Source organism: Muntiacus reevesi, chromosome 4 (assembly GCF_963930625.1).
Source record: "Muntiacus reevesi chromosome 4, mMunRee1.1, whole genome shotgun sequence".
Taxonomy (NCBI): domain Eukaryota; kingdom Metazoa; phylum Chordata; class Mammalia; order Artiodactyla; family Cervidae; genus Muntiacus; species Muntiacus reevesi.
Genome location: NC_089252.1, coordinates 164,248,371 through 164,272,595, shown reverse-complemented (window position 1 = coordinate 164,272,595; position 24,225 = coordinate 164,248,371). Strand labels below are relative to the sequence as shown.

At 41.4% G+C, this 24,225-nt stretch overlaps 1 protein-coding gene and 1 non-coding gene across 3 annotated transcripts in view; one reads left to right on the top strand and one right to left on the bottom strand.

Moving 5' to 3' along the window:
- The window catches only part of SRGAP1 (SLIT-ROBO Rho GTPase activating protein 1), a 295,272-nt gene that overhangs the window by 128,479 nt on the left and 142,568 nt on the right, over nt 1-24,225 (top strand). For both annotated transcript variants that reach the window (XM_065934719.1, XM_065934718.1), the window contains exons 2-3: nt 14,086-14,281; nt 21,362-21,524. In XM_065934719.1, coding sequence (XP_065790791.1) covers nt 14,086-14,281; nt 21,362-21,524 — 359 coding nt within the window. The remainder of the gene's footprint in view (nt 1-14,085; nt 14,282-21,361; nt 21,525-24,225) is intronic.
- On the bottom strand, nt 19,699-19,770 carry TRNAC-ACA (transfer RNA cysteine (anticodon ACA)). The gene has a single exon. It is a non-coding gene; the product is annotated as a tRNA-Cys (tRNA).

The window sequence follows — 24,225 nt, the reverse complement described above, 5'->3', positions numbered from 1 at the left end:
AGCTTATAATAGGGCTTCCTAGTGGCTCAGCTGGTAAAGAACCCGCCTGTCAATGCAGAAGACACAGGTTTGATCCCTGGGTCGGGAAGATCCTCTGGAGAAGGAAATGGCAACCCACTCCAGTATTCTTGTCTGGAAAATTCCATGGACAGAGGAGCCTGGTGGGCTACAGTCCATGAGATCGCAGAGTCAGACACAACTGAGCACACACGCACGGGTGTAAGATGAGAAAATGCTAGCTAGCATTTTTACCTTTTTAAACTGCTGCTTTGTAAAGATTCAGTGATACAGTATCTGTTACAAGGTGTACTTTTTCAAAGTAAATTGCAAGATAGTGGACCACAAAGTATGTAAGAAAGGTAAAATACAGGTGTTTTACATAATTTGCCATTTTAAACCACTTTCTGTAGGCTGATTCTGAGTCTTCATTGCCGCATGCAGGTTACTCGCTGGTTGCGGGTGCGGGCTTCTGATTGCGGGTGCGGGCTTCTGATTGCGGTGGCTTCTCCTGTCGCAGAGCACAGGCTCTCGGGCGCATGGGCTTCAGCAGTTGTGACAAGCGGGCTCAGTAGTTGTGGTGAACAGGCATCGTTGCCCCAAGGCATCTTCCTGGACCATGCATCTAATCTGTATCCCCTGCATTGGTCCTTCGTAACCACAGGAGTATCAGGGAAGTCCATTTTAAACTACTTTAATTCAGAATTAGATATAAGTCTAGTTATAGTGAAACGAAAGGCAGTCTCATCACCTTATGGTACTTATAAATCCACTCCACGTCCTCGGTATTCTACTAAATGCAGCTGGCATTTATCTCTTATCTCTCTTCTTATCTAGGTTATCTAAATTAGTATTAAACACTTAAAAAAAGCTTGTCAAATATTTGGCAGAAAATGTGTTCTGATAATCAGTTATAGAATATATTTCTACAGGTATCCTTTCTAAATGTGATTAATATGCATTTTTTTCTTTTTAGAAATTATACAGTTGACATACAATATTAGTTTAGATGTACAACAGTGATGTGATATTTTTATGCATTACCAAAAAATCACCACAATAGATAAGTCTAGTACCCATCTGTCACCATACAAAGTTATTATAGTGTTATTGATATGTTCCCTGTGCCGTATATTACATTCCCAGGTGGGAGGGGAGGATATGCACTTGTTTTTAACTTGTTAAATAAATAAATTGAAGCATTCTCAATAATGAGAGCTGAGTAAAGATAACACTCCTTATCATTATAGAGTATTTACTTTTAAATCCCCTAATAATTGGTCCGGCCCCTGTCTACCTTATGACCCTGAAGTATGTAACAGACTGCCATTCTGGAAAACTCCCTGAACTCTCCAGATGGTCATGCCCTGGGGCCTTTGCACAGGCTGCTCCTTTTGCCCATAATGCCCTTCTCACACACCTCCTCCACTGACATCCTTCTACTTAGCTACTGTTCTGGCTGCTGTGTCGTAGCAGAGCCTTCCCTGATTCACCCGGGGAGAACTCACTGTTCCTCCTCTGTCCTCTCAGCACTCTCTTCATGCCTCCATTGTGGGATTTACAACACTGCCGTAGCTTCCCAGGTGACAGAGTGATGAAGAATCCACCTGCCATTGCAGGAGATAGAAGAGATATGGGTTCAGTCTCTGGGTCGGGAAGATCCCCTGGAGAAATACATGGCAACCCACTCCAATATTCCTGCCTGGAGAGTCCCATGGACAGAGGAGCCTGGCAGGCTACAGTCCATAGGGTGCAGTTTATGCTAAGTTGCTTCAGTCATGTTTGACTCTTTGCAACTCCATGGACTATAGCCCACCAAGCTCCTCTGTCCATGTGATTTTCCAGGCAAGAATACTGGAGTGGGTTGCCATGCCCTCCTCCAGGGGATCTTGCTGACCCAGGGATTGAACCCGCGTCTCTTATGTCTCCTGCATTGGCAGACGGGTTCTTTATAACTAACACCACCTGGGAAGCCCCAACACACACACACCCATACCAAAAAAAACATAAAGAAACAAGTTATTTTTACATGTCTGTAGACCAGGGGCTGCCTTGGGAGGCCCTGGGGGCAAAAAGCAATGGGTTTATCTTTTTTTCTTCAGGGTGCAGCACCTGAAAGTTACTCAGTGTTTGTCAGATGAGAAGCGTAAGCATTTTTGTAATCCTTTGCTCGTTAAGCAGACAATGAGAGAATGTTGTTGAATTCAGTTTCTGCAGATTATGTGGGTAAAGGTTGAATGTTTGTACAGGACCAAAAATAACTTTTACTATAGAATTTGGCTTTTATCAGAGGATAAAATAGAAGAATATTAAGATCATACATAGATTTTTGTCTCAAATTGGACATTTTCTTTGATAGTTTGAAGGATGAAATGAAGAGGATTTTTGTTTATTTGGCTGTGTCTTTCAGCTTAAGGGTCTTAGTTCCCTGACCAGGGATCAAACCTGTGCTCCCTGCAGTGGAAACAGTCCTAACCACTGGACCACCAAGGATATCCCAAGAAGGGAATGATTAGTCCTGACATTTTAACAAGCTGATTGATGTTCAGTATTTGCTTAGGCCTGAAAACCCTTAAAAGATAAGCACATATATAAAATATATGCTGTGTGTGCTCAGTCAGTAAGCCGTATCCAACTCTTTGCAACCCCTTGGACTATATATAACCCATCAGGCTCCTCTGTCCGTGGGATTTTCCAGGCAAGAATACTGGTATGGGTTGCCGTGTACTCCTCCAGGAGATCTTCCCTACCCAGGGATTGAACCCACATCTACTGCATTGGCAGGTGGGGTTTTTTTGTTTTTTGTTTTTTTACCACTGAGCCACATGGGAAGCCCAGGTGTCTGTGTATATATACATATAGAGATATGATTTTTTTTTAATGCCATCTCTTTAAGAATTTTGTAGCCTAGGATTGAAAGGTATTTATTCTGTGATCCAGAATTGTGACTTCCAGCTGTGAAATGAATGCTAAGGAAACACAAGAGACTAGGCTCCTTTCTGGTTTCCTTGTATCAGCTCCTGAGTCAGAGTTCAGGTAGTTCACTAGGAGCCGGAGGTTATTGACTATAAAGTTGCCAATAGCAATCCCATCAAGTCTCCAATAGAATCTAAGGAAACTTAAATGATTAGTGTTTCCTTCATTATTTTCCCAGATGACGATGTTCTCTTACCGTGGAAGTAGACATATAAAAGATATCTTTAATTGAGAGAGGTTTAAAACATGATTTTCTCACTGAAAAATAAAAAATTAAAACATGATTTTCAGTAGATCTAACTGGAGTTTTTCCTACTGTTGACTGAGTAGGGAGCATTGTGTATGGAGGAAGCCTTGCAGGGCTGGATACCAGAGGACCACATGGAGCGAGGATTGAGGGGGTAGAGTGGCACCGGTGGTGGGCGTGGGCTGCAGGGAGAGGAGACAGGAAACCCATTTTATGAATTAGCAGAATTTGAGTCCTATGTCCAGATGTGCAGAATGAAGCATTTTAGCAACTAGCTATCTTTACTGAAGCAAATATTCATCAGAGATAGTTATTGAGAATCTATTATGTGCTGTATGGAAATTTAGAGACATGATATTGGTAATCAGATTCATAATCTGTATACTTCAAAACTCTGCAGTAATTGGAACATAGTAGCAGTAACAATAATGATGTAAAACAAAAGTAGTTGACTTAAATGCATAGTTTCCCATAAAGCCAGGACGTTTAGAAGTACTAGGGAATTAGTGTTAGCCGCTTAGCTAGCTTTTGTAAAATATTTGGTCTTTAAGTATCAGTGATAGAAATGCAATTTTTCTTGCTTTTCTAAATGATGCTCGACACGTTGCACTTTAACTTTTATCTGATGCATTAATAGTTATATACAGCATCTGTATACATTCTAATAAATTATCACTAAGGCTTGGCCTGGATCACTTAGACTTGCTTTGTGTAATTGCATGTTGTGTGTTAACTGTTGACTGTTATAAATTTGCATCATGAACTTTGGAGTTAGACAAGCCTGAATGGGAATCTAAGCTCTAGTACTTATTCATTGTATGACTTTGGACAAAATACTTAATCTCTTGCTTCGATTTCCTCGTGTATGGAATGGAAGCATTACATAATGGGATTGCTGTGAGAATTAAATGAGCTAAACTCCATCAAGTATTTATCACAGGATCTGGAACAAAGTAAGAATTCAGTAAATAGTCTCCTGTTCAATGTAAATGGTAAATTGCTTGGGAAGTTAAACTGTGTTCTAGTAGATGCTTTAAAATTGTAATTACTGCTTGGGAAATAGCCTTAATTTAAAAAGCCTCAATTTGTAATTAATTCTGTACAAAAGATTTAAAGTAGTTAAAAGTTTTTCATTCTTCAAACTTATTTAGAGAAAAACATGTGGAGCATGTTTATGCCATGAGACTTCATGTTGAATTATTTCAGCAAAGAAAGTCACCATTTAAAGAATGCCTTGAACTTTTGTCAGTGACACAGCCATTCCAAAATGTAAATCTTTGGACTCTACAGATCAGTGATTTCCATGCACTGTTTTTTTCTGGTAGTAAAAATCAATCTACTAGTATGGTCTTAAATGTCTTTGCTTAATTATGGGGAAGTTAATGAAGTTCTGCCTCTTGTGCATTCTAAATAAAAGCACTAAATTGAATCATTCAGATCTGTACTTCCTTAAACTAGCCTTTCCAACAATGTAGTTAAACTACAATAATTGATCACCTGAATTTATTGGCTTTCATGCTGGCTAACTTTCATCTGAAAAAAAAAAACAAGTGCAAATTTGGTTTCTATACTTTACATTAAAACGTTATCTGGGCCAGAATATAATATTTGGCTGTCAAAAGTTATGAAAACTTTTGTAGTGAGCTTACTCTGAGATAATACTGAGATAAATGTCATTGCAAATGAAGATATTATTATGAGAACTTAGAAAAACACACACAGTCTCCAAGGGTAGGAGATGTTGCGATACTGACTTGACTTTCATATCCATGCAGTGAGGATTAACTGTGCTGAGGGACACTCTCTTATTTTATTTCTAAAGGATTCGTCATAACTCTGCTCCCCCCAGATATGCACATTATCTCTTGGTGCACTAGGATGAAGCCATGCTTTGAGCTTAGAATGGAAGCAACCCAGCTTCCTATGTGTCTGTGCTGTTTGTTTTGCTGAAGTAGTTGGTGATTTCACGAGTCAGAAGTAGAAAAAGACTTCATTGTTCTTGGTCAGTTGCCCCGTTGTGCTCGGCTCTCGGCAGCCCCGTGGCCTGCAGCACTCCAGGCGTCCCTGTCCTTCACCATCTCCTGGAGCGTGCTCAAACTCATGACCGCTGACTCAGTGATGCCACCCAACCGTCTCGTCCTCTGTCATCCCCTTCTCCGCCTGCCTTCAATCTTTCCTAGCATCAGGGTCTTTTCCTGATGCTCGAAATAGACTTTAGGGAGTTATATATTTCATGAAGCAGTAACCTGAAAGATTCTACTTAGTCCAACCACCCTAAGCTTCCTTCTTCAGCACGTTACTCTTCTGGGCCAGGGTATCAAGAATTATTATTTTTAGTTTACTTGTTTAAGGAACTACTTTTCATTCTGCCATATTTGCAGAGCCTTCCATATGTTACATATCCTTTAAAGTCAGTGTGGGGCCACCCCCTGAAGCTGTCACTACTGACTCCAGTTGCCTGTAGCCTTTTCTGAAAGTCCTTTAGTGTGAGTAATTGACACCATCAAATCTAGATCTTACATTTTTTCTCAGTCCACATTACATGATAGTTGGCCATTACAGTGTTTGGCATGATGAAGAAGTCTTTGTATATCTCATCTCATTGAAGCCTTCCATTGCCTTTGGGAGGGGAATATGGCAGTTATGATTAGTGATCATTTTGCAGTTGAGGAAACATAAGTTCCACAGAGATGATTACTATTCCAAGGTCATATTTCTGTAACTGGAACCAGTGTCCTGACTGATACTCTGTATTCTACTCTGTATTCTAGTCCTTATTTGCCTTGTGTATAAATCTTAGCTTCCGATCAAGTCAGCCGACTCTTCAAAGACCTTTTCTGATTCCACTTATAGAACTTTTCAGATTCCACTTATCAGAAACTTCATCACTAGAGAATTGTCTCAAAGATGAGCTACATTTCCAATTTTATGTTCTTTAACAATCACGTTTAAAAAAAAAGAACAGGTGACATTAATTTTAATATCTTTTTATAACCCAGTATGTCTCAAATGTTTAATTCTAGCATTAATATAAAAATATTAGTAAGATGCTTATATGTTTTTTTTCTCCCCACACACTAGCATTTTGAAATCCTCTGTGTATTTTACACTTGGAGCACATCTCAGTTTGGGCAAGCGGCATTTCAAGGGCTGGGGTGATACACGGATGCCTGGGACAGCACAGCTCTAAAGCTTTTTCTCCAGTGTGGCTGGCAATCAGCTTCTCCTCTCTGATAACAGATGACAGGGAAATACTCATTACTTCCACACCAGATGACGGAAATGGGTGATTCATAACTAATTAAAATAATAAGCTTAGGCACAGAAAAATGTGGACACCATTCATTCTTGTGAGGGTTTTTGTCAGTGGTGGTGGTTTGTTTTGCCCGATAATTCATAATTCAAACAAAGACCCCTATTCGAACCCTGGGTCAGGAAGATCCCCTGGAGGAGGGCATGGCAGCCCACTCCAGTATTCTTGCCTAGAGAATCTCATTGACATCGGAGCCTGGCGGGCTGCAGTGATACAGAATTACGGGCTTCCCGGGTAGCACTAGCGGTAAAGAACCCAGCTGCCAATGCAGGAGACGTAAGACACACGGATTCAGTCCCTGGGTTGGGAAGATCCCCTGGAGGAGGGCATGGCAGCCCACTCCAGTATTCTTGCCTGAGAATCCCATGGACACGGGAGCCTGGCGGGCCACAGTCCACGGGGTCGCCAAGAGTGGGACACAGCTCAGCGCCTGAGCACACGTGCGCACACACACCCACGTAGCTTACAAGGGAAGCTACTTCATCAATAGTTTGAAAATATTTCAATAGTGTGAAAACATTTCATGCTCATCAGATAGTTAGCCTTCCGTTTCACGTATTCATTTATGTGCGCTGTTTTCCAAAATGCAAATCGGCCTGTGTGTCTTCCTTATCAGAATAGTTCAGCTCCTCCCCACTGGTGTTTCCTAAGGTTGCCCAGTGATAAGATTTCAGCCTGGGGACTTGGATAGCCTCTGTTCCTGGTCCTATCAGACCAAAAGAATCACGTAGGTATTTTTAGTAAGCTCGCCTGGTGGCTGTTAACGGCAGGCCAGTTGGGAAAAGTGGCCTGAAAGATAAAATTTTACTCCTCAGCCTACCATGTGCGGTCCTTTCTGACCTGGCCTGTGCCTAGGGCTGTTCCCAAGTAGCCTTAGACTGTAGCACGGAGAAGTACTTGGCCAGCATCCCTCGCGCCTGCGCTTCAGCTTCCCTCAGCCTGGGATGCCCTCCCCGCTGTGCCTGCCAGCCCACTGCCGACTCAGCCTCAGCCCACCTCCCTCCTCAGTGCTTGCCTGGTTGCCGGGGCGCACACGCGTCCCCCCCACTTTGCATTGCTCCTTGATGTTGGTGACTCAAAGCCCTGGAGGTCACTCGCGCTCACCATCTGCTGGCCTTGGCTGGCGCCTCGCTGAGAATGGGGCTTGGCCTTTCCAGTCTGTTAGAGCCCCTAGAAGGGAATCTGGCACACGATAATAGTCAATAAATATTTTTCTCATGAAAGCCTGATGATACCAGTAATAATAACATCCCCATCTGTTTCATAGTGATTTGCAGATTGCCGCATGCTTTTCGCTTGCATCATCTCATTTAAGTCTCACCACAATCTCGAGAGGTGGAACTCTTATTTTTCAAGATGTGAAGCAGCTTGCCCCATATCACGTGACTTGTAATAAGTGATACTGTAACACCAGCTCAAGCCCATAAGATGCAGCGTGCAGAAGATGCTTAAATCTTGGGTTCAGATTTCTAGTGAGGAAATGGCCTTTGCTTATTCAGTCTGTTTACACACACACACAAATAAAGTTCACATGGATCTTTGGCTCCAAATTTCTAGCTTTTTTAGGCTTTTCAGCATTATTGCATGAGGTTGTACATGGTGTTCAGCTAAGCACTAGCTGCTAGGTTGTATACATATTCACATGACTATGTGAAAAATTGAAGGAACCAGTTAGAACCTCATTGGGTTCTTCTCTTTCAAGACATTCCAGGGGTTCTCATCTGTCATTTGGGGAAGTTCCTTATATCCTTTGGGTAAAGGTACTGATAAATCAACACACAATATATGTTGTTGATATCATAAGATCTGACCAAACAACGCTACGAAATAATTGAGATGGTTTGTGATGCTTTAGAAGTGTTATGGTGTTTTTATTTTTTGCTGTAGGTTCACAAGTTTCACACCCAGTCTATCAATTTTGTGTCCTAGTCCTAATCAGTCAGTAACATATTAGCAAAACAGCCCAGTCTGGCCTCAGTCTTTCCATGAAATATGCATCATACTTTGTGGTCTCACACAAATTTATTTTAAGGGTTAGGACTTCCCTTTATCAGGGCAATAGCAAGACATGCCTCTGTTTCCTCCTTTCCTAGCCAGTTCCATTTTATTTGGTAAGTGTTAGTCAGCAGATTTTTATAGCTTAGAGAGGAACTATTTCAACTTTTTTTTTTTTTTTTAACCAAATTGAGTAGTTTGAAAGCATCATCTTTTTGTGTATTATTCTTTTTGGCCTACTGATGTTGATTCATTCTGTGATTATGTGCTGGTAGAACAGAAGTGAACTAACAGTCATTTAAAAAAAAAAAAAAGTAAATTTTAGCTCCGTTAAAATGGCCATTATTAGTATTTAGTAGGTCCTGCCCTAGATTTAAATAATGGCTGCTTGGAGACTCCTCTGAGGTGGCATTTTTCTGCCTGAAAGAGTTTGTACCGTTTTATGCAGTTGTCCGGGAGTCATGGTGATAAAGCTCTCAATGTTCTGTTAGGTTAATCTTTTCGATACCATTCTGGATCACAGATAGATTGAGATGAAGTAGAAATACTGAAGCAAGAGTCATTTGATGAAGACACCATTTTGAAGTGTTTGCCCCATGGTGTCTAATTTGATAAACCACTGAAAAGCCCTGGGTGTGGAAACAGCAGGAGTCATTTTGTTGTTACCGCTGTCATCATTTTCAGAAATGTCTCAACCAAAATTTCATGGAATTGTGATATGGCAGTCTACCTTTTTTAAGGTAACAGCTATATTGAGCTCTGTCTTATTTCATTCAACATACCCCTGCAGAGCGTACAAATGCTTCTTAGCGTATTCACTGTTTTGTAACTGTCACCACAGTCACTTTTACAACATTTTCATCACCGCCCCCCCAAAAAAAATCCCGCACCCCTTAGCCATCACTTCCCATTTCCTCCAGCACCTCCAGCTCTCTAGTCAACGATGAATCTGCTTTCTGTTTCTATGGATTAATCTCTTTTGGACATTTCACATTTATGTAATCACACTTTCCGTGAGTGACTAGTTTTGTTCACTGAGCTTATATTTTCAGTATAAGCATGAATCTTTACTTCATTCCTGTTTATGAATGAATAACACCCCAATTTGCAGCCATACCTCATTTTGTGTTCCTGTTCCACTGAAGGACATTTAGGTTATTTCCACATTTCAGCTGTTATGAGTCATACTGCCACAGCCATTTGTCTATACATTTTTGTGTGGAAATATGTTTTCTCTTGGGTGTATACGTAGGAGTAGATTTTCTCAGTCTATGTCAAACTTTGAGGAACTGCCAGATTTGTTCCAAAATGGCTGTACAGTTTTACATTTCTACTAGCAGTGTGTGAGGGTTCCAGCTTCTCCAGCCCCCACCAGCACTTGTGGAATCTTTGATGATCTCCATTTTAGTGAGTGTGAAGTGATATCTCATTGATTTGCATCTTCCTGATGGCGATTGACTTTGAATCATCTTTCATGTGCTGTTAGCCATTTGTATATCTTCTTTTGGGAAAAGTCTATTGAGATCTGTGCTCATTTTAAAATTGGATTATTCCTGTTTTTATTATTGAGTTCTAAGCGTTACTATATATTCTAGATACAAGTTACTTATTTGGTGGTGGTGTAGTCACTAGTGTGTGATTTTGTGACCCATTGGATTGTAGCCCGTCAGACTCTTCTGTCCATGGGATTTCCCAGGCAAGAATATTGGAGTGGCGTTGCCATTTGCTTCTCCAGGGGCGTCTTCCTGACCCAAGGATCAAATTTGGGTCTCCTGCATTACGAGTGGTCTCCTGCATTGCAGGTGGATTCTTTACCAACTGAGCCACCGGGAAAGCCCTTTCTTAAGTATATGATTTGCAAACCTTTTCTCCCATTCTCTGTAGTTACAGCTGTCTGTCTTAACACTTTCTTCTTCTTCAGGGTGTGACATCTAGGCTCTTTTCCCATCTGAGTCAGCTCCTCTTTGCATGCCTTTATTATGAGCACTGAGCACAGTGTATTGATACTATCATTTTAGGATTTCCTTCCCTACCCAGAGAAGCTGCATCAAACACGTTTTTGTAACTCCGGTGCCTAGGACCCTGCCTTACACAAAATAGGAGCTCAGTAACAGCTCGGTCAACTATAATAAACTAACATGAAGCTTGGACTTGAGGGGGAAAACAGCCAGTCAGTACTAATTCAGGAAAGTTAATAGCCCCTTGTGGTCTCATCACAGGATTGGTACAGTGTAGGGCTTCCCTGGTAGCTCGGATAGCAAAGAATCTGCCTGCAATGCAGGAGACCCGGGGTTTGAGCCCTGGGTCAGAAAGATGCCCTGGAGAAGGGACTGGCTACCCACTCCAGTGTTCTAGCCTGGAGAATCCCACGGACAGAGGAGCCTGGCGGGCTACAGCCCCTGGGGTTGCAGAGAGTCAGACTCGACTGAGCGACTGGTACTTCGCTTCAGGGCCCAGTGCTCCACAGGCTTCTTTGATCTGTTCTAAGCAGTGAACCAAGATTAATAGGACCAGCACTTGTTTTATTCATTTGTTTAAAAATCTTTAAAATCTGGTGCTGTAGTCAGTGAGCACCATATCTGATAAGGGCACGTTAAGAGAGGCCCAGCGCCGAATTGTGCCGCTTAACATCTCTGATCTGATGGGACGCATCCAAAGGTTTTCCCTTCCTAACTGGAGAGTTCTTATGTTAGTACTTACATCATGATTTTTTTTCCCCTTGTGACCTTTTCCTCATTTGTCAAACTTTTCTAAATTAAAAGTAATCAGTCATGTTCTTCTTCTCTAATTTTTGGCACATACTTTTTCTCTAGTTTCTGTCCTTCCAGTTTTTTGCTATTGAAAATGTTGCCAGTGAACTTTATTGAACAGAAAATAGCAGATAACATGAAGAAACAGTTACTCCCTGCAAAATGAGGTTGGGATTTTAACTGTTTAAAATAGGATCGTCCTTCTCAAAACTCCCTAACTCTTGATTTTAAACCCTGAAGGAAACAAACGAGAAAAATCTAAGAATGAGATCCAAGAAGGAAGCCCATATAATTTTGTGTGCTTCTGGTGAGATTCATACTCTCACCTACTTTTATTTCTTTTTTGGCACCAGGACAGCTTTAAAAAACAAAACAGAACTAGTTGACAGCTTAAGATGATTGCTTTTTTTTTTTTTGAGTTAGCACAGTAAGATGAGCTAAAATTACTTCATCATAAAAGACTTGCTAGGATTCTTGAATGAGAAATACCCCCTCCCTTGATTTTTTTTCTTTATGAAATAAAACTAGGTCTGTATTTGTGGAGGAACGAGTTTAGCAGACATGCTGATTATAATACTGTATTGAAAAACACTTTTCTTTGATTGACTAAAATTCAGCTGCTGTTTGTAGTAGTTAAAAATCTGTAATCTGTCTTCATTTTGGTGTTCCCCATGCTTCTGTGAGATGAATAATAGGGTCCCCCAATCTCCAAGTGGAAAAACCAAGAGAGGACACTTGAAAAATGCTTTCCTATCTTCTCCCAGGACTCCTCCAAACCCGGGCTGCTGGGACATGACCTAACTGAGAGCTTAGACCTTGTTTCATAGTTACTGTATCTTTTTTGCCAGGATATAGGATCATAGTTACTGTATCTTCTTTGCCAGGATATCGGCCTGGCACACTATAGGCTCTTAAAACGTGTTGCGTGGGTGAAAGTCAGGCAGAAGCATTCTATTAAGATTAATTTGATGGACAGACCTGGGTTGGAGCTCCTGAGGGTGCTACTTACTAGCTGAAGTCTCTAGATGAAGGATGTTATCTTATTAAACCTCAGTTTCTTCTTTGCAAAATGAGGATAATATTAGTACCTACTTCAGTAGAGTGTAGAACAGTAAGTATTCAATTATTATTAGCTATTAATAAGTTGAGTAAATTTCCTGATTCCTCATTCAGAATTGGATTACCCTGCTGTTAATGACCCTGATTACACATGGTCAAGTATGTGCGTTTGCATTGTCAGTTACTGAAGAATAGGATGCAATTGAGGAGGTGTTATTTGGACATTGATTGCTACTAAATCCACTGAATTAGATTCAACCCTCATTTTTAGGGAATATGCACTGACACTGGGAAAGATGAAATAAAGAAGTTTTCCAGTATGAATATTCTTGTCTTTGGAGGTTAGCCCTGAGTCTCAGAACAAAAACAAGTCAGTAGTTATTAGTTACTGTATCTCCTTTTCCAAAACACATGGTTCATTGTTACAGTCATTTGCAGATAGTTTTGTATGACACACTTTTGCTCTTGTGTTTCTACTAAATCACTAAATGACTAATGTTCGTGTTCCTAATATTTGTCAAAGGATTCTCTTCAGGATTATATATGTGGTAAAGCTTAGTTAGTTGGGACAATGTGGAAAATGTGCAAAGCCAAGTGAAGAGTCTTGATCTTGTGATCAAAATAATAATGCAGAATCCAGGGATTACCCCATAATGAGTGGATTATTTGGATGTAGAAAGAAATTATTTTCAGGCGTGGCATTACTATAAACCCTACAGCTACGTGTTTTACAAACTAGAAATTTATGCACTAAATAAAAATTACCAGATGTCAGTGTTTGTATGTGCCAGCTGGCAAAGTTGAGAAGGTTGAGAATTCTGGAAGAAATGGTGCTCACTTCTTTGCCATTTAAACTCAAAAAAGATAGTTGAGGTGAAACGTGGTTTAAAAAACTACAATGTCCTCAGCTACCCAAAGATGTCATATGTTACAAATTGTTATCTGAAAGCCTTTAATTTTTTCCCCCTCATGACTCCATGCATGTTTGTGGTGTTGCAAATGTAATCCATGTTTCTAATCTAATTTATTACTTTCTTTACTGAGGCTTAGCTCATTCTTTTAAAGGGTCAGCAGATATCTTTTTTTTTTTTTTTAAACTTTTTATTTTGGATTGGGATATAGATGATTAACGGGCTTCCGCAGTGACTCAGACTGTAAAGAATCCGCCTGCAATGCAGGAGACGTGGGTTCAATCCCAGTGTTGGGAAGATTCCCTGGAGGGAGGGCATGACAACCCACTCCAGTATTCTTGCCTGGGAAATCCCATGGACAGAGGAGCCTGGCAGGCACAGTCCCTAGGGTTACAAAGCGTCAGACAAGGCTGAGCGACTAAGCACTTAGCCGATCAACAGTGTTGTGATATTTTAAGGCAAACAGCAAAGGGACTCAACCAATCATATACGTATATCCATCCTCCAACTCCCCTCCCATCCTGGCTGCCATATAATATTGAGCAGAGTTCCATGTGTTCTACATTAGGTCCTTATTGGTTATCCATTTTAAATATAGTTGTGTATACAAGTCCATCACAAACTCCCTATCCCTTCCCCTGATCTTTCCCCCCCGGCAACCATAAGTTCGTAAGCAGATATCTTTATTTAAAGACCCAGCCTGAACACAGCAGCCTCATAAAGGTCCAGTGCAGAGCTAAATGTATGATGGGATTCAGTATTTTTATCTTGCACATACCAGAACACTTCAGTTATTTTCATGAAATCATCAAATGGGTTCTCTTCTTCTCTCCTTAGAAATTCGAGCTCAACTGGTAGAACAACAGAAATGCCTGGAGCAGCAGACAGAGATGAGAGTTCAGCTTCTGCAGGACCTGCAAGATTTCTTCCGGAAAAAAGCTGAAATTGAGACAGATTATTCTCGGAACCTCGAAAAGTTAGCAGAAAGATTCATGGCCAAAACAAGAAGCACTAAGGATCATCAACAGTACAAGTAAGAGAGATTTGACTTAAATTCATCTTTCCAAGAGAATATCCTGTCTTCTATACAGTCCATGGAATTCTCTAGGCCAGAATTCTGGAGTGGGTAGCTTTTCCCTGCTCCAGGGGATCTTCCGAACCCAGGGATTGAACCCAGGTCTCCCTCATTGCAGGTAGATTCTTTACCAGCTGAGCCCCAAGGGAAGCCCTTTATTGGTTTTAGAATTTTCCATTTTTTGTCTGAAACATTGTTGATTGATATATCCCCCTAGGTAAAAGCAAACCTTCTGCATTTATAATTTATGAGCATAAGTGTATTACATATTAAACCAATAGTATTCTCTTGACATGTTTCTCTTTCCAATAAGTACAGTAGGAGTTGATGTCTGACACAGGTAGATATTTGGTTTTGTTTGTTTTTGTGATTCAAGCCAACTTTTTTCGATTTGGAGTATAAATGCTTTACAATGTTGTGATAGTTTTTTCTATACAGCGAAATGAATCAGCCACCGATATACATATAGCCCCTCTTCTTTGGATCTCCTTCCCCTTTAGGTCACCAGAGAGCACTTAGAGTTCCCTGTGCTATACAGTAGGTTCTTGTTAGATATCTGTTTTATACATAGCATCAACAGTGTATATATGCCAGTCCCAACCTCCCAATCCATCCCACACCCTCTTCCCCCTTGGTTTCCACATGTTTGTCCTTTACATCTGTGACTCTAATTCTGCTTTGCGAATAAGTTCATCTGTACCATTTTTCTAGATTCCACATATATGTGTTAATGTATGACATTTGTTTTTTCTCTTCCTGACTTCACTCTAACACTGGCAGATAGATATTTGGATAGGCAAATTTTAAATAGCTGATTCTTCATGCAGAGAGCTCAGGAATTTTGTCGTGATCTTACATGAAAATAACCAATGAGGGTTGCTTAAATTTACATTCTCCTACCCCATCCCAGTAGTATTTGTGGTCGTTGCAGTAGAGACTGACTTAAAACAAGGGCCTTTGATAAAATGCTGATGATCTAGCTTAATTAATTGACAGTTGACCCTTGAACAACCACAAGGGTTAGTTTGCCAACCCCCTGCGCAGTTGAAAGTCAGTTTACTGTTATCTCTGCCTCAAAAAACAAAGGAATTGGGAAATGACTCGCCAAAAGGCAGGAAGCGGAACAGTTATGGATAGATTCAGGGCTCAGACCCAAGTTCTACATATTGTGATCTCTCGTTGAACAGAAACTGTTCCCTGTACCTAGTTAATTTAAAGATAATATAAAATGAAAATACAGCTATTACATTTATTGAAAAAAAATCTGCGTGTGAGTAGACCTGCACAGTTTGAACCTAAGTTGTTCAGGGGGCAGTTGTACTTCATTTGTTTAAACAAAATACATGCAAGTTTTTCTGATAATGAGGTTTACTTTAGAATTTAAATCCAGGAGACAAGTCGGCAAACAGCTCCAACAGAGTATACAGGTGGTCTGAAAGATGTCAGTGCGAGCTACCAGGGAGACCAGATGGCAGTCCATTCTGTAGTGGAGGTGGGGTCTGGAAGGTCCTGGAAGAAATGATCCATAAGTGAAGACCTGGAGGACTTGTTAGCCAGGTAAGGGCCCAGAGCGGGACATTCAAGTCAAGGGAACATCGTGCGTAAGGGGCCAGAGGGAAGGGGGGCAGGGCAGCTTTGCAGGGCAGGAAATAATCCAGTGGGAGCGAGGAATGAGGTAGTCAGCCACGTGACTCCCCATGTACGTTGTGCCTGATCACAGAGGCCTGTAGACCACACCAGGAAGTCTGGACTTTATCCTCCGGCTTGAGAAGCCTTTGTAGAGGCTTTTAAGTTGAAGGATGACCAGCTTAGACCTGCATCTTGAAATGAAAACTGTAGATAGGATTGTGGGCTGGAGGAGGACGTGGTCATAGTCTGTAGGGAGACCAGGCAAAAGGCCTTCACCATGATGGCATGAACTAGCCACACTGCAGGTAGAAATAGAATCGTTTAGGAGATGTTAAAAAGGCAGCCCAGAATTTCATTTCTGGGAAAACAACTAGATAATATGAGAAATATTTCTGCTACAAAACTCTCTGGAAATGCTGACAAAAGTATAATAGACATCACTGTAAATCTATAACTGAACTCACAGGAAAGTAGGGGAAATTTCCAGTGGCCCAGAAAGAAAAAGGGAACTGAAAACTTGAGTGGTGATCATATCGCACGTGGGGACAGAAGAGGAGGCCTGTGTAAGGTAGGGAGCTGGACATGAAGACTTGCTCATCACCATCCTATAGCACAGGATCCCAGCCCAAAGTCAGGGGCAGCAGAACTGCTGTCTCAGTGAAATAATAGAACAGAACATTACATGGATGAGGCATATGGATAGTTAGGGAGTCTGGGATGGACATGTGCACACTGCTATACTTAGACTGGATAACCAGTAAGGACCTATTGTGGAGCAGAGGGAACTCTGCCCAATTTTATGTGGCAGTCTGGATGGGAGGGGAGTTTGAGGGGGAATGGATACATGTATTTCTATGTCCCTTCGCTGTTCACTTTAAACTGTCATAACATTGTTAATCGGCTATACCTCAAGACAAACTTTTTTTTAATTTTATTTATTTATTTTACAAAAAATTTTTTTTAAAAAAGAAAATCACTCACACCAACCTCCACACCCCCCACCACCCCGCCCTGACACGCACATGGGACAATAAGGAAGCCCAAATGCTCCTGGGCTCCAAATGGTAGGAGGCTGCAGAAAAGCCCATATCAGTCTTCACCGTTGGCTTTGCAGTTTTATCTTATACCCTTCTGTGGCCTTGGGTCCTACGTAAAAAGTAGGATAGCTTTTTAAACAAAAAAACTCCATACTGTTTTTCACAGTGGCTACACCAGTTTATATTCCCACTGACCGTGTGGGAGGGTCCCTCTTCTCCACATGCATTCTAATATTTGCTGTTTGTGTTCTTGACGATGGCCATCATGGCAAGTGTGAGGTGATATATTTCATTGCGGTTTTGATTTGCATTTCCCTGAATGCTGTTGAGCATCTTTCCATGTGCCTGTTCACCATCTGTGTGTCTTCTTTGGCAGTTCTACTCTTGGGTATATATCCAAAAAAGCAAAACACTAATTTGAAAAGATACATGCATCCCAATTATTTACAACTGCCAAGGAATGAAAACAACCGATGTCCATGAATGGATAAAGCAGCTGTGTTACACACACACAATGGGATACTACTCAGTTATAAAAAAAAAGAATGAAGTATTTCCATTTGTGGCAACATGGATAGACTTTGAGGGTATTATGCTAAGTGAAATAAGTCAGACAGATGCTGTATGATAAATGCCGACAAGTACTGTATGATATCACTTATATGTGGAATCTAAAAAACACAACAAACTAGTGAAGATAATAAGAAAGAAGCATATTCACAAACATAGATGACAAATTAGTGGTTACCAGTGGGGAGAAGGACAACATGAGGATAGGAGATAAAAATGTGCGAAGTATTATGTATTTTAAAAGTTATAAAGATATATTGTATAACATGGAATATAGCCAATATTTTATAGTAACTATAAATGGAGTATAACCTTTTAAAATTGTGAATCACTAATATAGACCTTTACACTGTAACTTACATAATATTGTAAGTGTATACCTGTAACTTACATAATATTGCACATCAACTCTATGTCAATAAAAAAAACTTTTTTAACTCTTCTCATCGTAAGAAAAAAAAAAGTAGGAACTTTTGCAGAAAGAAAAGAGAGTAGGGGTTCTTTTGCAGAAGCAAATGCAGCACTATTCTGGATAGGGAATACCTTTTTTAGTTTTTATTTTGGGCCCACTTTAACCTGTAGTGTTGGTCCAGCAGAGAAATAAATTTTGATGATGGTTCCCAGGGTGAGCAGATGTCACATGTGCTTGACAGAGACTGGAGCCAGTACTAGATCTGCATTTATAGAAACTGTCCCCTTTTAAAAGTAATTGCAAATAAGAGGACAGCCCATTGCTTTATACAGTAAATATTTTTGAGTGTCTGCTTGTGTTTTCTGTACTTGGGAATCACTTGTGAACCGAAAACATGATGGGCGTATGCACTTTAGTCTGATCCCTGAGTGCATCAGCTGCCACTTTTTCTTTCTCCTGCTTGGTTCACTAGTTTTCTTAAAAAGGTATGAGGCTTGGAATTTTCCTTAAGTTTGTTATTGACTACGGGACTGCAGATAAGAAGTCTACAGAAAGGACAAACCAGGTTTGGGGGTCAAAAGCCAAAGACAAGCTTTAAGAAAGAGTCAAACAGACCTGGCTTGAATACTAGCTCTGCTGTGTAACCTTGGTCAGTAGAGTCAGTATTTCTGAGCCTTGGTTTCCTAACTTGTAAAATGAGATTTTGTGACCATCAGATGAAACATGACAAATCCTTGATGTGACTGAGAGCTGACATTAGGTACACATTCAATATTCCTTCTCCTCACTAAACAAATGTTACATCTTTGGCATTGTTACTTTACCAGTCATTTAAGCTAGGCTGAGGAGTCTAGCTCTTACTCAGTTTGGGGATGCTTGTCCTGTATTGGCCTGAATTGACCGCTGCATGGTGGAAATACCAAGGCTTGGATCAGCCTCCATGGACTCAAAGACTTTCTCCGATACTAGTTTTGTTCTTGAACAAATCATTATGCCTTGCTAAAGCTTAAGTTCCCTCATTGATAGAGGGGATCTATCTTAATCTCTGCCTTAAATTGTTGAATTAAGTAGTTAATGTGTATAGGTTTTAGACCAACTGCTGGATAAAAATCACTAACTTTATATAGTATAGTGTTAGTCGCCCAGTTGTGTTTGACTCTTTGCAACCCCATGGACTATATAGCCTGCGAGGCTCCTCTGTCCATGGAATTCTCCAGGCAAGAATACTGGAGTGGGTAGCCATTCCCTTCTCTAGAGTATCTTCCCTACCCAGGGACTGAACTCAGGTCTCCTGCGCTGCAGGCAGATTCTTTACCATCTGAGCCATCAGGAAGATCCCAACTTTATATAGCACTTTCTATGAATCTAAGGCATTCTAGTAAACATTAAAATATATATAAACTGAAAAATCCTCATAACCTTATAAAATCAGTACTGCTACTTTACCCACTTTATAAATGAAGCAACAGAGGCACAGAGAAGTTTAAATAACTTGGCCAAGATCTCCTAGCTAGTATGTAATGATTTTGGAGTTTGGAGTGTATACAGTTTAGACCCATATTCCATGAACTTGACCTGGGTACTCAGTGAAAGTGAAAGTGAAGTCGCTCAGTCGTGTCTGACTCTTTTTGTGACCCCATAGATTGTAGCCTACTAGGCTCCTCCATCTATGGGATTCTCCAGGCAAGAATACTGGAGTGGGTTGCCATTTCCTTCTCCAGGGGATCTTCCCAACCCAGGGATTGAACCTGGGTCTCCCGCATTGTAGGCAGATGCTTTAACCTCTGAGCCACTAGGGAAGTCCCAGTAGGTGCTCAGTAAATGGTAACTTAGCCGCCTCTGATGTTGTTGTCAATACTGTTATTACTTACTATTAGGACAATAAAAAATGTTTATTCAGTGAATGAAAAAAACATGTATGTAATGCTGAACATGGGCAGGGCCGTGAGGATACAAAAGAAGTATGCCACATTCTCAAAGAATGTATGATTTACTTCAGCATAAAGAGTATATAGGTAAGTTAATGTAAGGTAGCATTTACCTTTTGGACTGGGTGGTAGAGAATGTCAGTACAAAGAATTCAGTATTCTTTCTGCCATGGAACCACTGCCCCATGCCCAATGGCTTTAGAGGGAAAAGAAGGTTCTCTGGGTTGGGGCGTAATTCTTATTATGCCAGCTGGGAGAATGGAAGTCTTCTCTTGTGGTTGTAAGTGCTAGGACCCTAGATTAGGGGTTTCTACCCTTACACCCATTCCTACCTCCTCTTTCTTCTAAAGAGAGTTTTGACTTGATGCACTCTTAAACCCTGACTCTGAGGGACTTAAGGACTGAAAGACCTGGTTTAATCATTTCTTTTCTAATTTAGTTAATACTCAGAATCATAAATCATCATGACTAGTAGGAGGATAACATGTCTTAGAAAATTGAACTCGTGTCTCTAAGTTAGGATAAACATTCTGTGCCATTTTGCCATTTTAGAGTTAGTTTTGTTTTTGTTTAATATAATTTTTTTTTTATTTTGGCCATGCCACACGTCATGTAGGATCTTAGTTCCCTGACCAGGGATCAAACCCACAGTCCATGCTTTGGAAATACAGAGTCTTAACCACTGGACAGTCAGGGAAATTCCTATAGTTAGATTTTTTAAGTAAAAAGCAAAAAACAAACATCATATATATATATTTTCTAAAGCGATAATGTCTCTGTTAGTCATTGCTTTTCTTTGGAGTTTTTTGGTAAGATTTTTTGCAAGTTGCCTTTTGTGGTTTATATTCACTTTTCACTTTATTATCTAGAATAAAACAAGGAAATAGCTTAATGAGCTTTAAAAGGACATGTGACAAGTCATAAGCCAGTGAACCTCTTGGTTCTATTCATGAGCCTTGAAACAATGCTATAAAATTCTGTTTCCCAGGAACACTTTTTGAGAGGCTGGAGGTTAAGTATCAGGGGATTAGTAAATCATTCTCGCATTTGTGTCCCATGAAAAGTATACCTAGCCAAATCTCTTCCAGCAGCACACTGGACATTCAAAGCAGGCTTTGTGTTCAGTGGCAAACCGCAGTCTGAGAGATGGCAGTCAGTAGATTTTTATGTAAACGTAAACGGCTTTCTTCAATGAGGTGATTAAAGCCGAAGGCCTGCCTGAGCACTGTGAGTGCGTTCGGGTTCTGGGCCCTTGTCAGGAGTGTAGCTTTTGACTGGTGTTCTTGGTCCAAGTATTTTTTCCAAGCCCAGGGCTGTCGAGTGTCTTGCTAAGAGCTCCGCCCAGAGGAGAAGAAACAAGAGCCGCCCGCGTGTTGCGGCTCCTGGGTTTGCGCGGTGACTTCCCGCAGCTGTTCGGAGCAGCTTTGAACCGGATGCTAATTCTCTTCTCTTCACTTCTCAGGAAAGACCAGAACTTGTTGTCTCCAGTGAACTGCTGGTACTTGCTCCTGAACCAAGTGAGGCGAGAAAGCAAAGACCACGCCACCCTGAGTGACATCTATCTGAACAATGTGATTATGCGGTTCATGCAGATAAGTGAGGATGCCACCAGGATGTTTAAAAAGGTATCTTCCGTCTGTCCCACCAGGGTGTGCTTCCCTATGCCCACTGAGCCCGTAGCCGAGACTGGGGAGGATCTGGTGCCTTAAATCCTTCGTGGTATTCCGTAGAGATTAGGTTCAGAAAATAAATAAGCAAACAGATACTTTGGACTTCCTTGGTGGCTCAGACAGTAAAGAATCTACCTGCAGTGCGGGAGACCTGGCTTCGATCCCTGGGTCGGGAAGATCCCCTGGAGGAGGGCATGGCAACCCACTCCAGTATTCTTGCCTGGAGAATCCCATGGACAGAGGAGCCTGGCGGGCTACAGTCCATGGGGTCGCAAAGGGTCAGACATGACTGAGCAACTAACATACACACATACACACAACAGATATTTTAAAGACACAGAATAAAAAGTTGAGCAGGCACACTCGTAGAGTTGTAAGGCAGCGCAGCTGTGACCTGAAGGATGTAAGCAGGATTTTGAAATGAGATGTACTTGCCAACTGCACCTCTGTCTTTAGGAACAGACTTCCTGAGGTTATAAAAAAACAGACCAGAGAGGAAAAACCTTAAGAACTGTGCTTTAGGCTCACACATGATCAGAGACTTGTGAAGAAGAGGATAACCAGATGTGGCGCTCTCTTGGGAAAACATTATCACGGTTTTTCTCACTCCCACCAGGCTAGCATTGGAGGCTGTGAGAAACTGACAAGAAAAAAAATTCCACGGGGCACGGAAATTCAGTCCCTTACATGCCAGAGAGGTTCCTCCTTCCCAAATCCACTTAAAAAAAAAAAAGGAGCTGGGTTTTTAAGACTTCTTATCATTGTTACCCGTCTCAGCCAGCTCTCGGCAGTTTGTTGTTGTTATTGTTTGGACATCTTTGTTCAGAGCAATAACAAGATTGGACCATTTCCTGTGTAGAGAAGGCAGCTACTTGCCCAAGAAAACTGACTTTCGGTTTTTGTGTTTATAGGACAGTGGTTCTCTCCCACATCCTAAGCATCATACTTGGGGAGTTTGGTGTCTATACTAACATCTGTACCTCTATTCAGTAAGTCTTAGTTTCAGAAAGTGGGGGGAAAAGCACCTTGTAGATTAAAAGTATATTTATGTCTCAAAGGGACAGCGATATGTGCAGGCCAGCTGGGAAACTTCTGAGTCATGTTTGATATCTCCTCATTAGATTTGATTCCCGACCTAGAACTGGAAATTAGCAAACTTGAAGTTGTCTTTTGCTCTGTTAAATAGAGGGAAGCACGTTTCAAACAAAGGAGAAATTTTTTGAAATTTGGAAATAAGAGCCTGTTAAGAAAACAGAGAAATAGCTTGTGTGTCTTAAAACAGAGGTTTTAAAAAAATAGTTTGGACTGACCCAGGAAAGTGAAGTAATTTTCTGGGATGCCAGTCCTTTCTGCTAAGGCTTCATTTGGCTCAGTGGGCTTTTTGGATCTTATCGTCTATGAGTGGGAGATGGTGTCAGGTCTTGGAAAGGCTACTTCAGTAAAGAAAAACTAGTCCTCATGCTCAAGGAGGTCATAGTTTATCCAAATTTGTATGATGCTGTATAATGCTTCCAAGTCACAGGCATGCTGGCAACCTTTCAGTCCAGGCCTCCGGGACCAGCAACTCAGCTGAGTTCATTTATTCGTCCATTCTACAAAGCATCTTTAAATGCCAGGATGGGAAGCAGAGTTAAAAGATATTCCTGCCTGCACAGAATCACTTAAAAAAATTAACAGTCACTACGATTAGGGAACATACAACCTGCTCTAGAAACTTGAAGGATGGAGATCTTAACCTTACTGTGTGTGTGTGTGTGTGTGTGTGTGTGTGTGCACGCACGCGTGCGCGTGCTCACACATGCGCTCAGTTGTGTCCTACTATTTGCAACCCCATGGAATATAGCCCGCCAGGCTCCTCTGTCCATGGAATTCTCCAGGCAAGAATACCGAAGTGGGTTGCCATTCCCTTCTCCATAGGGTCTTCCCAACCCAGGGGCCGAACCCACATCTCTTGCATCTCCAGGATTGCAGGAGGATTCTTTACCACTGAGCCACCTGGGAATCCCTAACCTTCCTGAGGGGCCAGGAAATTCTTCACGGTGGAGGAAACCCCTGCAGACAAACCGGCAGGAGAAGGAGAATGGTCATCAAGCAGATGAGGACAGTGAACTGTTCCAGGGAAAACAGAAGCATGACATGTTCAGGAAGAGGAAAGAGTTTGGTGTGAGTTTGGTGAGAGATTGTATGGCGGTGAGATGTGTGAGGCTGGAAAGGAGGTGTGTGTGTGCTAAGACGCTTCTATCGCATCCGACTCTCTGTGACTCTATGGACCATAGCCCGCCAGGCTCCTGTCCATGGATTCTCCAGGCAAGAATCCTGACGTGGGTTGCCCTGCCCTCCTCCGGGGGATCTTCCTGACCCAGGGATTGGATCTAGGTCTCTTACATCTTTCACGTTGGCAGGCGCGTTCTTTACCACCAGCTCCACTTTGCATGTCTTGCTAAGCTATAAGTCTCTGTATTTGTAAATCAAAGTCAAGGACTTCTTAAAGTTGATGGAAACTCAGAGCTGAGAGTCAAATGGATTTAGGCTTGAATCCCAACTTTTGTGCTTTTGTGATCTTGGGAGATGTTTCAAGAAAGTGCACTCCTCTATCTCCAGGAGTGGGGAGGGCGGGGACGGGCAGAGGGGAAGGTGAGCCGTGGGTGCTCAGAGG